The 14,168-nt window shown below is 43.7% G+C and overlaps 4 protein-coding genes across 6 annotated transcripts in view; 2 read left to right on the forward strand and 2 right to left on the reverse strand.

The window, feature by feature from the left end:
* Positions 1-153: 153 nt before the first annotated feature.
* Positions 154-5,737, reverse strand: nup54 (nucleoporin 54). Of its 3 annotated transcripts, XM_019890161.1 has the most exons (15): positions 5,635-5,737; positions 4,743-4,850; positions 4,570-4,653; positions 4,275-4,445; positions 3,974-4,060; positions 3,596-3,754; positions 3,176-3,396; positions 2,378-2,565; positions 1,993-2,189; positions 1,866-1,920; positions 1,689-1,782; positions 1,164-1,271; positions 956-1,075; positions 585-695; positions 154-479 (listed from the first exon to the last, which is right to left on the reverse strand). In XM_019890161.1, the coding sequence occupies exons 1-15, from the start codon at positions 5,678-5,680 to the stop codon at positions 351-353; spliced, it is 1,878 nt and encodes a 625-aa protein (XP_019745720.1). In that variant the 5' UTR covers positions 5,681-5,737; the 3' UTR covers positions 154-350. The 3 variants fall into 3 exon arrangements, with proteins under 3 accessions (XP_019745720.1, XP_019745721.1, XP_019745722.1); XM_019890162.1 differs by lacking the exon at positions 4,275-4,445 and having other exon boundaries at positions 5,635-5,735; XM_019890163.1 differs by lacking the exons at positions 3,974-4,060; positions 4,275-4,445 and having other exon boundaries at positions 5,635-5,735.
* Positions 5,738-6,424: 687 nt separating this feature from the next.
* Positions 6,425-8,047, reverse strand: nxnl2 (nucleoredoxin like 2). The gene is made up of 2 exons (XM_019889958.1): positions 7,608-8,047; positions 6,425-6,842 (listed from the first exon to the last, which is right to left on the reverse strand). The coding sequence occupies exons 1-2, from the start codon at positions 7,907-7,909 to the stop codon at positions 6,674-6,676; spliced, it is 471 nt and encodes a 156-aa protein (XP_019745517.1). The 5' UTR covers positions 7,910-8,047; the 3' UTR covers positions 6,425-6,673.
* Positions 8,048-8,735: 688 nt separating this feature from the next.
* gng10 (guanine nucleotide binding protein (G protein), gamma 10) lies at positions 8,736-10,087 on the forward strand. The gene is made up of 2 exons (XM_019890204.1): positions 8,736-8,941; positions 9,329-10,087. Exons 1-2 carry the CDS (start codon positions 8,861-8,863, stop codon positions 9,452-9,454), a joined length of 207 nt encoding a protein of 68 aa, XP_019745763.1. The 5' UTR covers positions 8,736-8,860; the 3' UTR covers positions 9,455-10,087.
* A 2,319-nt stretch (positions 10,088-12,406) lies between these two features.
* Positions 12,407-14,168, forward strand: part of btc (betacellulin, epidermal growth factor family member) — a 6,380-nt gene continuing 4,618 nt past the window's right edge. The window contains exons 1-2 of the mRNA XM_019889968.1: positions 12,407-12,624; positions 13,063-13,170. Of these exons, the coding sequence (XP_019745527.1) occupies positions 12,585-12,624; positions 13,063-13,170 (148 nt within the window). The 5' untranslated portion in view covers positions 12,407-12,584. The remainder of the gene's footprint in view (positions 12,625-13,062; positions 13,171-14,168) is intronic.

The raw sequence follows: 14,168 nt of genomic DNA on the forward strand, positions 1-14,168 counted from the left end.
CTACAGATAGCTCTTGTTTTGGCTCGGAGTATGGAGAGATGGGATTCCACTGCTGCTCAGTGGAAGGGCGATCCATTCCGGTGCGATGCGGAGTCGCAGGCCTATCAGCATCACAACGTACAGTACGCACTGATAAAAATATATCGACAGTAGTTTTCAAGGTCCCAGTTGAAACGTCATTTTAATAATGTTCTAGTGGCAAATAAAAAAAGCAATACAAAGATGTATGTACAAATGTTTTCAAAGTCTCGTATCCATGATGTGATTTGACACGAACGGCAGGGGATATTTATTTGGCACCTGGAAGCTTTCTTGTATCAGTGAGCGCGTACGTGTGTGCGCCAGTCAGCTCAACTGAGGATGCCGCCTCGTACGTGTCCGCTGTCGCTCAGCCCGTGCTCGATGAGTTTGATGTCTTCCAAGTCGTCTTTAATGACGCTGATCAGGTGACTCAAACCGTCCTGCTGTTGCTTTAGATGCTAAAGGTGATTTGAGACCAAAAAAAAAAAACCCAAAACACTTGGTTAAACTTGAACACCGCTCCCTCGGACAGTTGGAAAACGGAACCGGTTTCAAGCGCTTACTTGTCTGATTTCTCGGAGGAGGTCCGCATCGACGTTGTAGCGCTCCTCCGACCGCACGGCCCCGAAGTGGTTCTGCATGCGGATTTGGGACATCAGCTCGTTCAAGCGACCCTGGCGAATGAAACGTATTTGAACAATGTCCAAAATAAAAAAAACAGGTGATGCATCTCGACTGAGGGAATCGCTTGGTTTGTTTTGGGAGGAAACACGTTTAAGGTTGTACAAGCATGTGCATACACTTAAGTCCTTTTCACACTGCACTTATTTTTCTTTGTGTTCACTGCGAGGGAGGATGAATGGGCAACGGCGCTCCACTTGCTGAATCGCTTGCATTAAAAAGCCAACGAGTTCAAGCTTGGCTGTATGCTCACCTTGAACTGCGTGGGGGCGTTGAGTTCCGACTGAATGGTGTCAAGCTGCACCCTGAGGTGCTCCTCATCCACCTGGATGGCGTAGCCGCTCTTCCTCTGGATCTCCTGTTTGATTAGCACCTGTGAAGAACCAACAGAGGGGCCGTGACGAGCGCGCGGAAAGAGAAAAGACGAGTTTGACGGACGGGACGGCAGCGGCGCAATGTACCTGCAGCACGCGGTGAGAGAGGTCCATCAGCTTCCTCTTGTATTGGGCGATCTTGGCCACGGTGGTCGCCTGGTTTTTCTGGAGCTCGCTGATGTCGTTGGAGACAATCTGCAAAGTCCACAGAATTGTCAGTAGACCCAAAAATAATCAAGCGGACCAGGTGCTTATGGAATATAAAGGCACGGCATAGTCAGTGCCCCATGTGTGGAGAGGACCAGAGGTGGGAACGTGGCAAGAAAAGACTCGCTTTATAAAATACTTCCTGCCGTCTGGGGGAACCCACCCAGTCAGAGCAATTTGATTAGCTACATTCCGATGGCATTACTGTCTGCTAGGTCAAATGGCTCAAGAATCATCGGCTCTCTCCACACGTGAAGATTTTTGGTCATAAATACTCAAGAAGCGGACCCAAAAATATTACATTTCAATTACAATAGTGAGGGGGGAAGGGGAGTCGGGGAATTGCAGTGACCATACATTGTTTTTTCAAAATGGTTGTACCCCTACTCAATGGTGTTCACTCACATCCACTCTGGTCTGATGCTGTTTCGTCATCTGCTCCTGGATCTGAAGTCGACGAAGCAGCTCTTTAAAGCCCACCATGGGCACTGGGATCAACCTGGGGTGGAGGAGGGGGGGGGTGTAATTTCAGCACTGTGGGTTGTACAGTAAATGAGCACAAACAGCTGCAAAGTTACTCACTTCTCCGGATCGGGGTTGTCGACCTTCGCCTGCTCCCAGATGATGGGGTCCACCCCTGATGGGGACAAATATTCTCTCTGAGTCATTGTAAAAGCAACTGGCGGAAGGGGGGAATGCGCGCGCTCACCTGCCGGCGCGTTTTGGAGAAGCTGCTTGAGCTGTGCGGGCGAGAGCTCCGTGCGCGTGACCGACATGGCCACGCCCAGCTGCGTCAGCTGAGCCTTGATGTTGGCCTGCTCCAGGTACGTGAAGAGAGTGGAGGCGGGAATGCGCTTGGATGTGCCGTTAGGGGAGCGCTCCACCACGTAAATGATCACCTCTGTCCTGAGAGACGTCCACAAAAAATCGATATCATCACAAGAGGTGCAAAGAATCATCGACGAGTCCATTATACAATTAATCATGAGTCATTTTGAGACTCGAATTGTTTAGACATCTTCAAATTGTGAGACTTTCACTCTGTGAGTGAGTGCGTGTGTGTGTGTGTGTGTGTGTGTACATGTGGGACGTACTGGTCGCTGGGCAGAGACTTGACGCCGTCCACATTGACGCTGAGCGTCTGGTTGCTTCCCAGAACCTTGTGGAGCGACTCCACCAGCAGCTGCTGCTGCACTCGCACGTCCGCCTCCTTCTTGTTGAGGACCAAGACCACCAGGCCATCCTCATCCTTGCTGATGGGCACGCAACTGTAGCCCACAGCCTGGCGGGCACAGTGGACAGTGAACAGCAATCCCATTTCCAATTTAAATAATCACATTTTTTTTTTTTTTGGTAGAACCATTTTCATGTGTTAAGAAATCACAAGATGTCACCCAAAACCTAGCTAAGTTGCAACCGGTGTTAAGGAAGTACAATGTTTACTAGCTATATCTAATTTGTGACTTGGCTACAATGACTTTTTAATCAGTTGTTCTTTTTAATTTGTTTTTAGATGACTATTATTATTATTATTATTCGTAGTAGTCATAGTTTACTGAATGAATTATTATTTTGCATTAACATATGGTTACACTTTGTTTGAAACGTGTGTGTTGTTATCTTTAAATGTGTTTAAAGTCTGTGGGAAGGTTAAAACTATATATTAAAAAAAAAAAAGATGTTTTTAATACCGTCTTTCTATCTCGCGGATGTGTAAAACCGGCTAGCGTAAATCACTGAAGTTGTCAGTAAGAGTGGCAACATAAGATGGCTGCCCTCTGGCTTCAGGCGCAAGGAACCTATTAATAGTCCATTCACAGAGAAGTCCTTGCCCGGCCCCTACAACATTGATTTTGTATTGATTGATCTAATTCTCAACAAGCCAGTGCTACCTTGAACCTGCAGAAGGGGTTCTCCTGGTTAAAGTCCACGGGGGCGTTATTGTTGATGAAGTAGCCCTTGCCCGTGCCCCAGTAGGCCTGCAGCTGGTTCCATTTGGCCAGAATGGAGTCGCGCTCGTCCCCCAGCAAAGTGGGCGCCGACAAAGCAGTCACCTGCTGGTACAACTGATTGGGCTGAGCTTGCTGCTGGGCGGGCTGACCAAAAAAGCCTCCTGGAAAGACACAAGCAGATCAGCGCTGTTGAATAAAAGTCATAGAAGTGTATTAAAAAAAAAAAAAAAAAAAGGCATCACCCAGGAAATCAAAGTGTTTTTTACCATCCTTGTTTTGGCATATTAGGTTGGAGAGCATGGTGAATATGTGGTCAGCATATCTGCCTCAGTGTTACAGAGGTCAAGGATCATGGCTCACCCTGCTGCTGCTGAGTGGACTGGAGATTAAATCCACCGAAGCCACCCAGACTGGTGGTTCCGAGTCCAGTTCCGAATCCGGTGGTGCCGGCAGCTGTTCCGGTACCAAGGCCAGAAGTGAAACCAAAGCCTTTGTTTTGAGTGTTGCCGAACAGACCTCCTAAGAACACAAAAGAATGCAGAGAACAAATGTGGCAGTCAATGTTCCATTTCAAAACAAATCAGTGAAAACCATGCCACACTGAATGCATCGCATTTATTTTTTTGAAACGCAAGCCACAGGAAGGAAACAGATTTTCTCAAGTGAGAGACTGAACGCAGAAAGAAAACAGGCTGCAGAAACCAAACGGAAACTTCTCCGGCGCGTCCATCCACTTACCCGTGGTGCTTGAAGAAGGCGCAAAGCTAAACGTGGAACCTGGTGCCGCAGCGCTTGTTGTGGTTGTGCCAAAGCCACCAAAAGTGCCTGAGAATCCCCCGCCGACAAAAAAATAAATAATCGTGAATCAGTTATGTTAATGATTCTAATGGTGTTGGATATGTATGGGGAATGAAAAGATGCCCTGAACAAACAAAAACAACACAAGGAATGATATGAATAAGCACGACACCACACAGGCGTGACACACAGATGTTTGTTTTCTCCACACGACTCAAATCACTCACAAGGTTTCATCTACCTGTGCTAGCCAGGCTATTGCCAAAATTGAAAACAGTGCCAGCGGTGGACGCTGCGCCAAAGCAGCCCGCGTTAAAGCCCACAGCAGTTGCCGCCGGGTTGGCATTTAGGCCAAACCCCCCAAAACTAAACCCACCAGCCGCGGTGCCTCCGGTTCCCAGCCCCCCAAATCCTACGGGCCATCAAAGGTAAGCAGTGAGAGGGAGAGAACGACACGGTTGGGAGTTAAAATGACAAGTGTTAATATAAAGATAAGATAAAGAATAGAATTGACTAAAACAGGAATACCAACGTACCTGTGCTGGTGGAGCCAAAGGAAAATCCTGTAGCTGGTGCAGCAGCGGTGGTTGTCGCCGTGCCGAAACTCGGAGCTGTGAGAGCTAAAATCAGAATGTATTTCCAAATCGTATTACAACTTTGTGATCACAACGGTGTCCGCAGGTGTTTACGAGAAGAAGAGGAGGCTTACTGCCAAATCCAGAGGCGGCTGTGGTGGTGGTTGCGGGGGTGCCAAAGCCAAAAGCTGTCGATGCGGTGGTCTTTGCGCCAAACGAACCGAATGTAAACCCAGTTGTACCTTCACAACAAAAAGACATTAAATTATCATAAATAAGTCAAGTTATCTATGTTCAAAAATTGGCCATTCCACAATGAAACCCATGAGGCATATATTTCAAGACGTCAGTCACAACAGCAACATAGTTGTTGACAAAGTATATGCTGTCCCACCGAGGGCTGCTTCAATAAAAACAACACTGGTTGTGTTTGGAATTATTCAATCATTACCGACATTTTCATTGCTGTTGAGAACCATCACACATTCTCGGTATGGCAATCACTAATCACATGTTTTGGGCGAACCTATCATTCGTTATTCAGTGAAAAACCGCCTGTGTGTTTTTGTGCGGACACCAAGGCAATCATATTTGTAAAATATAATCATCTTAAAACGATACTGTCTTATTGTAATCTAATTTGTTTAATTTCGTTGTTTAGCTACGTTGAAATCAGGCGATAGCAATGACGTGATGACGGCGCGTCCAAGTAGTTAGTAATCAAATATTTTTTCTCATTTTTTTATTTATTGCGAGTTAACTAGATACGGTTGTTTCCATTCTGAAAATTATTGTGCATGGTTAGTGATTGAGGAACACAGAATGAGTAAATAATTCCGAACTGTGACTTCACTTGAGGTTTATCGTTAGCCGGCTATGGAGAAGTGCATGTTGTCATGAGGGTAAACCATACCTTCGCGTTCCCGAGTGAAACCGGGGCTTAAAAATACCGGTGGGGCACCGTCAAAAACAAATCAAAATGAATAAGTAATTATCGTATTGAGTTTAGTAGTAAAACACACTTACTTGCTGTAGGATTTGAAGGCGCACCGCTGCCAAAATTGAACGCCATGATGAGCGCCGTCACTGGATTCTTCTTCTTCTCCTTTTGTCGCTGTACTGCTTCTTAACCAACAAGAAGGTGTATTACCGCCACCTTGAGGCTAAACTTGGTATGAGTGAAATAAGTTCCTTTGGCACGTTCTCAAAAGATTTCCAGTCACCGTTACTTATTTTTTTGATAAAACGTTTCATTTTCAAAATATTGGACGTCACAGTGTGGTCATTAACAGAAAGACACCACAAACAATCACGTCATAGTATCCTCAGACAGGGTAAATATATATTTTTAAATATATCATTCTATTTATGTATTTTTAAATGTATCCTTCTATTTATGTAACAAATGGCATGTCAACATTCTGTGTCTGCGCCCTTAATACAGCGTCACGGAAAAAGTATGGAAAAATACATGTTACGTGCTTGTGCTTCATTACACACAACACCAGTGCACTGTCAGATGCAGGAAGCCATTTTCAAAGGTCCTCCTGGAGATGATTCTGCATTTAAAATAAATCCACAGAGACTATCAAGAAGAGCATGGACTGTCCTGACTTGTCACACTTGATGGATGCTAGGAGTGACAACAGCAAAGTCAGCGCATGGAAACACACACTGGAGGTAATCAGCACGATAATGACCCTGCATGCTGGAAACAACACTCATGTGTAAGCATGCATTAATGAGGCTACAGGGACTCTATTGTTTGTATGTTAGATATCAACACAGGCTCCCTAAACATAATAACAGACAAGGCTCTTAGAATATTATTTTATTAAACACATAAAAACATTACAAAATGTAGCCAATATACTAGATGTGTAATTATAAGTCTAAAATGATAAGTATTAGCAAAAAAAAAAAAGTGCCTGAGCTTCCTCTCAAAATGCATAGGATTAGACAACTAAGCAAATCTTTTCCATGCTTTGGGCTTTTCTTTATACTAATACAGTATTACAATGTCAAATATGTGCATTGGCTCAGTATTAAGTTGGGAAATACCGTTCTAGCCTTTAAAATTCTGGAAGATCTCTGCAGCATCCAGCCAGGTCCTGAAGCAAGCCAAGCCTCTGTCTCGGATCTGCTTGCGGCCTTTGTCCGTGATCATGTCACCGTTTTCCTTCACAATCACAAGCTTGGGCACAGCCGTGATATTGTATCGCTTTAGCAACTCGCTGTAATGACAACAAAATCGGATCAGTGAGCTTCTTATGAATGTTGTTTTTCGCTGTCTTTTTGTGATGGCAAAGATAGATCTATAGGTGTGTGTGTGTGTGTGTGTGTGTGTGTGTGTGTGTGTGTGTGTGTGTGTGTGTGTGTGTGTGTGTGTGTGTGTGTGTGTGTGGTCGACTGGTTAGCACGTCCCCCTCACAGTGCAATGGTGCAGGGTTGCATTTCAGCTCTCGGCTTCCTATGTAGAGTTTGCATGTTCTCCCCGTGCCTGTGTGGGTTTTCTCCGGGTACTCCGGCAGGTTGATGGAACACTCCGAATTCTCCATAGGTGTGAGTGTGAGCGCGGATGGTTGTTCGTCTATGTGTGCTATGCGATTGTCTGGCAACTCTTTAGGGTGTTCACTGCCGACTACCCGAAGACAGCTGGGATAGGCTCCAGCACGCCCTGCGACCCTTGTGAGGATCAGAAGATGAATCGATGGATGCATGGGTGAATGATTTAAAACTTGGGAAACCTGTAGGACATCTTTGTCAGGAATGCCACGATTATAATAACGATGAGGTATAATATGGGGCTATATAAACAGTGGCTGCACAAGAAGGATTTGCAGTTAGCGTTTGAGTTTAGGATTAAGAAAGCGAAGGTGACCTCCGTAAGGCTTTGAGCTGACATTAAACACAAATTAAAAAGACAAATGAATAAATGACTGCGAAAATTGAATTTCCTCTCGAGGTATGCTATTATGGACTGTGTGTTTGATACTGACTGCTTGTAATCGTCCGTCCAGGGCAGTGCCAGCCAGTCGCCGTGCATGTCGTGGTAGTACTCCACCATGTCTTCAGTGGACTTGTCCGATGACACGAAGACCACCTCGAACTGCGCGGGTGGGTCGCCCTCCTCCACCAGCTCCGTGTAGAAGTCGCACAACACCGGCGTGAAGTCGCGGCACGGCGGACACCATCCGGCCGAGAAGTAGATGCCCACCACCTTGTTCCTCAGCGCTTCCTCGGGCTCCACGAAATCGCCGTCTTTGTTGAGCAGAGTCCGGCCGGCAAACACTTCCACCATTGCTGCTTTTCAAACTCGCCCCTTTTTACTTTTCTTTTAAGTACTTATAAACATGTCTCTCTCTTCGAGGAAGAAGCTTCAACGTCATGTTTATCTCGTTAGCCAGCTAACCTCCCTTTAATCGCACACCGACCAATGGGAGCTTGAGGAAGTGGTGACGTCACTAGTTAGACACGTGTTTTTTCAGTGCGAAGATGCATTCAAACGCAGAGGGAAAGCGTCGGCACTTTAGCTTTCGTCGACGTTTCGAGACCCTTCAGCTTCGAACTGTATTTGGATACACTAGCCAGTTTATCTTTTAATTGTAGTTGACGCAACTTAATCATTATGAAATTTAAATCAAAAACATATTTTTGGCATTATTCGTAATATTTTATACAACTTAATCATTATGAAATTTAAATCAAAAAATTCTTTTTGGCATTATTCGTAATATTTTATAAAAGAATGTACTTTTTGTCATGTTTTATATCCTAATAATCTTTTTTTAAAAATACACATAAATATACTAATTAATAAAAAATATAAGACGTTTTTAAATGGGTTTTTGATCCTTGAAACTACTTTTTGCAAAGCAATGTGTGCAGTAACGTCATTTACCCGCTTGATGGACGTAAAGTATCCTCTCGACTCTCACAATTCCTGCCCGAACGCGAAAAATATTGTCTTTTATTAAGACCTCAAGGTGTAAAAGATATAGTTTTTGTTTTGAACATCAAAATAGAAGCAAAACAGATACCTGCATAGTTGCTAAATAAAAGCACAACTCTCTTCCAACATTGCTTGTGTTTTTCCTTCCCTTGCAGCCAAATGGACTGGGAGGTCACTTGGAAAGAACCTAGGGGGCCAGCTCTTCCTTCCTTCTTTCGCCGTCGTCGTCGTCTGCTTTCCATTTGAGGAGCGTAACGCTGTGACGGAAGACTGCTCGCTTTCCCAAAGCATTTCAACAACATGACCTCCAATTCCAGTTTATCCAGCATGCGGCGACTAGTGGAGCAGCTGAAGCTGGAGGCCAGCGTGGAGAGGATCAAGGTAACGGACGGGAAACATATTTAATGGAAATAGAAATTGTAAGGGGTGGGGCATTCATAAGTCAAGGGACTAATTAAAAAAAAACACACAATCCAATTGGTTTTCAGGTCATTGGCAGGACAGTAGCTTGAGAACAATAAAGAGTATCATGTTTGACACAAAATGTTCACATTCGGAATTGCTTGGATTGCCTGTTGCACAGTAGAATTAATTGGGCTCAATCAGAACTGCCCCATTGCCCAGTTTGATTGAGAACGTTTTTCTTAGATACCATACTGGGGGGATAAAACGACATATATTAAGATAAAATAAGAACTAATTAGATTTTCACCGATTGCAATACGTATACATAAATATATTAAGACAATGTAATGCTGATAAATGCAGGTGTCGCAGGCAGCTGCGGAGCTGCAGCAGTTTTGTCTTCAGAACGCAGGCAGGGACGCTTTGCTTGTGGGCGTCCCAGCAGGAAGCAACCCCTTCCGAGAGCCGCGGTCCTGCACGGTGGTGTGACGTCTGCTGGGAGAGGAACATTGTCCACTCGTAAGGAACGCCGGGCTGCATTGGAAGCATCGCAGTTGGAATGTTAACTAACAACAACAACAATAGCAACAACAGCAAAAACACTGCCCATTTTGCAGTGGGAGAAGGAACGTACAAGAGAAGCACTGGAAGGTCCCAAGAGTGTATACATTTTTTTTAATATAAGATAAAAATATATATATTTTAGTGAGTGACATTTTTTGCATGAAAATTTGTCTTCGCAAAGACTCTGATATTATTCAATGGTGATGGGTGATGCATGCAAGGGTTTTTCGGAGGGATTAAATGCTTGTTGCTATGCAGAATTCACTGGGCTGAATCCTTACTGCCCCTGTGAATTGCTATTTTTTGCTTTTCATTGGACTGCAATGAATGCCAGATGTAGATGACTTGGGCCTCTGCCAATGAAAAGTATGTATGCCATCTCAAACAAAAATGTAAACAAAACATTTCATAGGTTTTCATTTGTATCTCCAAATTGTGTTGTTTTAAGATGGATTCTTCCCTTGTTGCTGGGTTGAATTGGGACTCAAGAAAAAATGCCGTGAAGGCCAGTGAACATTTTGGCATTTGTTGGAGTAAATAAAAACTCAAAAACTTAAAGATATAAGCTTTTCATTGTCTTAATTTCAAAAATATTTCGGAGCTCGACACCGCCCGAATCAGGTATCGCCGAAACTCTGACGAGGACTTTTATTTTGACGTTGCTTGGATGCAGGCCCTAAATAAGCGGTCAGAATCTCACAGAATCATCGCTTCCTGATGCTCGGGCTAAGTTGGGCGCACAGCCAGACAGAGAGAGCGAGAGAGAGGAAACTGGCTCTTCCTGTTCAAAGCTCCACAGACGCTCAGAACATTTCAAACCATCTCAAACCACCTTTCCAGTCAATTTGCAAGCGGGTAGAAAATCATGGAAGTTAACTATTTGTACTCCCGAATATTCACGTTAGTTAGATTTTACCATGATATGTGTGTACAGTATTTGAATATGGAGTAGCTGCTTTGAAACAAACAAAGGGGGTCAAATCCAAAAGAGTTATTTTGCTTATCCTGAGTGTTATTACCCTTTCCTCACTGGCTTTTGCCTCCTTCAGTCTCCTACTTTCCCTTAAAGAGAAAACTACAATTATGCAACGTATAATTAGTGATGATAAGCGGCTCAGATCGTGAATGGATGGATAATTAATAATTTGAACCAGATTTATATAAAAGGGTAGTGTTAGGGTTTGGTTATGGTTACCAAATAAAATTCTTTATTGCGAAATAAGCAAACAGTACATCCAATTTTATATATGGTTAGTAATTTTTTTCCGCTTTAAGTAGAGTCACTTCATGAATATTATCATTGCCATATTCAAAGCAAAATCTAAACGCGAAACAGCGTATCAGTGACAGAGACGAAATAGCGCCATCTGGTGGGCAATAAGCAGATAACCGTTAATTTGACTTGAGTTGACCACCCACACCGCCTTCACTGCATACATCTTTACGATTATTTTTAACATTTGTATGCTTCCTCATTAAATTGACATTCAGGGTGGACGCGTGTAATATTTTATTTTTTCATTCTATTCAATTATATCTTATTAAACGACGTGTTGGCAGTTTCCAAACTGCTAGCAAGATTTAATTGTAGCCTCACTTAGCTCCCCTCGGCCCGCCTTGAGTCTCTGACCAAGGCCGTACCTTGGACGAAAACAAGGCGTTCTGAGCCAAGGTTGTTACATTACAAAGGGGGTCAAATCCAAAAGAGTTATTTTGCTTACCCTGAGTGTTATTACCCTTTCCTCACTGGGTTTTGCCTCCGTCGGTCTCCTACTTCCCCTTAAAGAGAAAACTACAATTATGTAACGTATATTTCGTGAGGATAAGCGGCTCAGATCGTGAATGGATGGATAATTAATAATTTGAACCAGATTTATATAAAAGGGTACTGTTAGGGATTGGTTATGGTTACCAAATAAAATTCTTTCTTGCAAAATAAGCAAACAGTACATCCAATTTTATATATGGTTAGTAATTTTTTTCCGCTTTAAGTAGAGTCACTTCATGAATATTATCATTGCCATATTCAAAGCAAAATCTAAACGCGAAACAGCGTATCAGTGACAGAGACGAAATAGCGCCATCTGGTGGGCAATAAGCAGATAACCGTTAATTTGACTTGAGTTGACCACCCACACCGCCTTCACTGCATACATCTTACCGAATATATTATTTTTAACATTTGTATGCTTCCTCATTAAATTGACATTCAGGGTGGACGCGTGTAATATTTTATTTTTTCATTCTATTCAATTATATCTTATTAAACGACGTGTTGGCAGTTTCCAAACTGCTAGCAAGATTTAATTGTAGCCTCACTTAGCTCCCCTCGGCCCGCCTTGAGTCTCTGACCAAGGCCGTACCTTGGACGAAAACAAGGCGTTCTGAGCCAAGGTTGTTACATTACAAGCATTACTTATTCATAATGAGTGTTGTGGTTTTACCCTCAGGCACTGTCCAAGTCCTTATTTTAACATTTGTTGCCAACCAAAGGTAAACAATAAAGTCAAGGAAACCGAGGCTGCTGAGCGGCTGAACGGAATGATTCTTTGCCAAAGATATGGAGATAGTGATCCCAGGCCCGGCCCGGAAATACACTGGCCATTCGGGAAAACTAACATATCTTTCCAGAAATTCCCAATGGCCACCCCGCCCTTGCTTTTATGTTTCGGTACAATCACCAAAGGGTTTATAATGGTTTGAATTACTTTCCATGGGAAGGAGCAACTTTTTTTTTAATGACAAAAAAAAAAAAAAAAAGAGCACCTGCCACTGGATTCTTGAAAGGTGTGCTTGTTCTTTCTGTGAATGTCTTTTAAAAGTGTGGGATGAAAGTGAGTGGGAGTGTCAGGTTACAGTTGACGCCCCTTTCTCTGCTCTATTCACACACAGTGAGTGCAACAGACACGCACACAAACACACACACTCTGGCCTGCTCGCCTTCCAAGGCCGCACATTCCCTAAATGAGGAACGTCGTGAACCACGAGGGCAGATTTTTGTCCTTCCTTGAAATTTCACACCCTCGATGACTACTTTGGCTGAAGCGAAGACGTCATGGCAAAAGTGGATGGACTCTATGTCGGAATATTAACAGGTACTTGCGCATACGACTACATTTGAGTAATTCCATTCCTATTTTTCATTGTTGTTAAGGTTTCGAAGGAGGAAGAGTGAAAATTACTTTGTGGGCTTGGTAAATGTCTGAAAGGAAACGAGCAGGTCATTTAGCAGCTATGATTGAGCTGAGACACACACACACACACACACACACACACACACACGCACACACACACACACACACACACACACACACACGCACACACACACACACACACACACACACACACACATGGGAGGGAATTATCGTAACAAGGCAACAGGTGCAATGCGATAAAAGCTGAAATCATAATGTTTGTGTCCATATGCACACATGTGTTTTGTGTGTGTGTGTGTGTGTGTGTGTGTGTGTGTGTGTGTGTGTGTGTGTGTGTGTGTGTGTGTGTGTGTGTGTGTGCTTGTGCCATACCCGCAGCGCTGGCCTTGTGTGAATTGTCCTTGGCCAACTGGAACACCACCAGCGAGGCTGTCAATCAAACGGAGGCCCCTTGCCGTCACCGTGGCAATGGAGACAACTGCACAGGTAGATAAGCTGGAAAGAGAGGGAGGAGAAATAATAAATTGATTGAGGTGACATATCAAGATGGGGGGGAAAGAAAAAAAATAAAACAAACAAAGGGAAGATGTAATCATACTAATTAAAATTGAAATTGCCAATTAACCCGGAGCACAAAAAGATAAATGTAAATACAACACAGATCCTCACTATGAATCTATGAACGCTTGTGCATCCATATTTGCCTAACTCCGAATGCTGCGTGACATTTTATTGTTGATAATTAAGGCATATTTAAGGCTTTAGAAGCCTTTATATTTTGTCACATTTGGATGCGTGTACCACCACACCATCAGCGACTCGAAGCTAAAATTAACATAGCTAAAATAATCTAACCTTATCCAAGTCAAGAAGCTAAATGAAACAAAAATAAGCTAAACTATGATTCATCCATCCATTCATCTATCCATTTTCTAACCCTGACAAGGGTCGCGGGGGGTGCTGGAGCCGAAGACGGCTAGGAGTCTTCGGGCAGTAGGCGGGGGGGGCACCCTGAACTGGTTTCCAGCCAATCGGAAGGCACACATAAACAAGCAACCATTCGTGCTCACAATCACTCAGAGGGAGAATTTAGAGTTCCCAATCAGCCTGCCATGCATGTTTTTGGGAAGGTGGGAGGAAACCGGAGTACCCGGAGGACTTCTTCCTGAAAATAACCGCAAGGTTGTCTTGTGACGTTTTCAGTGGCCCCTTAAACTTCGTAACTGGTTATGAACCTTTGCGTGTCTGTTCTCACTGAAGCTCTCTCATTGATGCCGCTGCGTTGTTTTACGAGCCAACATCCAAAGGTAATCTCATGGAAAAGTGTCATAAAGATAGCGAACCAAGAAGAAGAAATGGCGTTATCAGTTCCGACCTTTAATGGCGACGGAAATGTTTCGCTCAAGAAACGACAAGTGTGCTTTTTGAATCTTTAACCACACCGTGCTTTTTCCTGCACTAATATTCCCCACTCCCCACCCTCC

This window comes from Hippocampus comes, unplaced genomic scaffold (assembly GCF_001891065.2).
Source record: "Hippocampus comes isolate QL1 unplaced genomic scaffold, H_comes_QL1_v1.1 scaffold185, whole genome shotgun sequence".
NCBI lineage: Eukaryota > Metazoa > Chordata > Actinopteri > Syngnathiformes > Syngnathidae > Hippocampus > Hippocampus comes.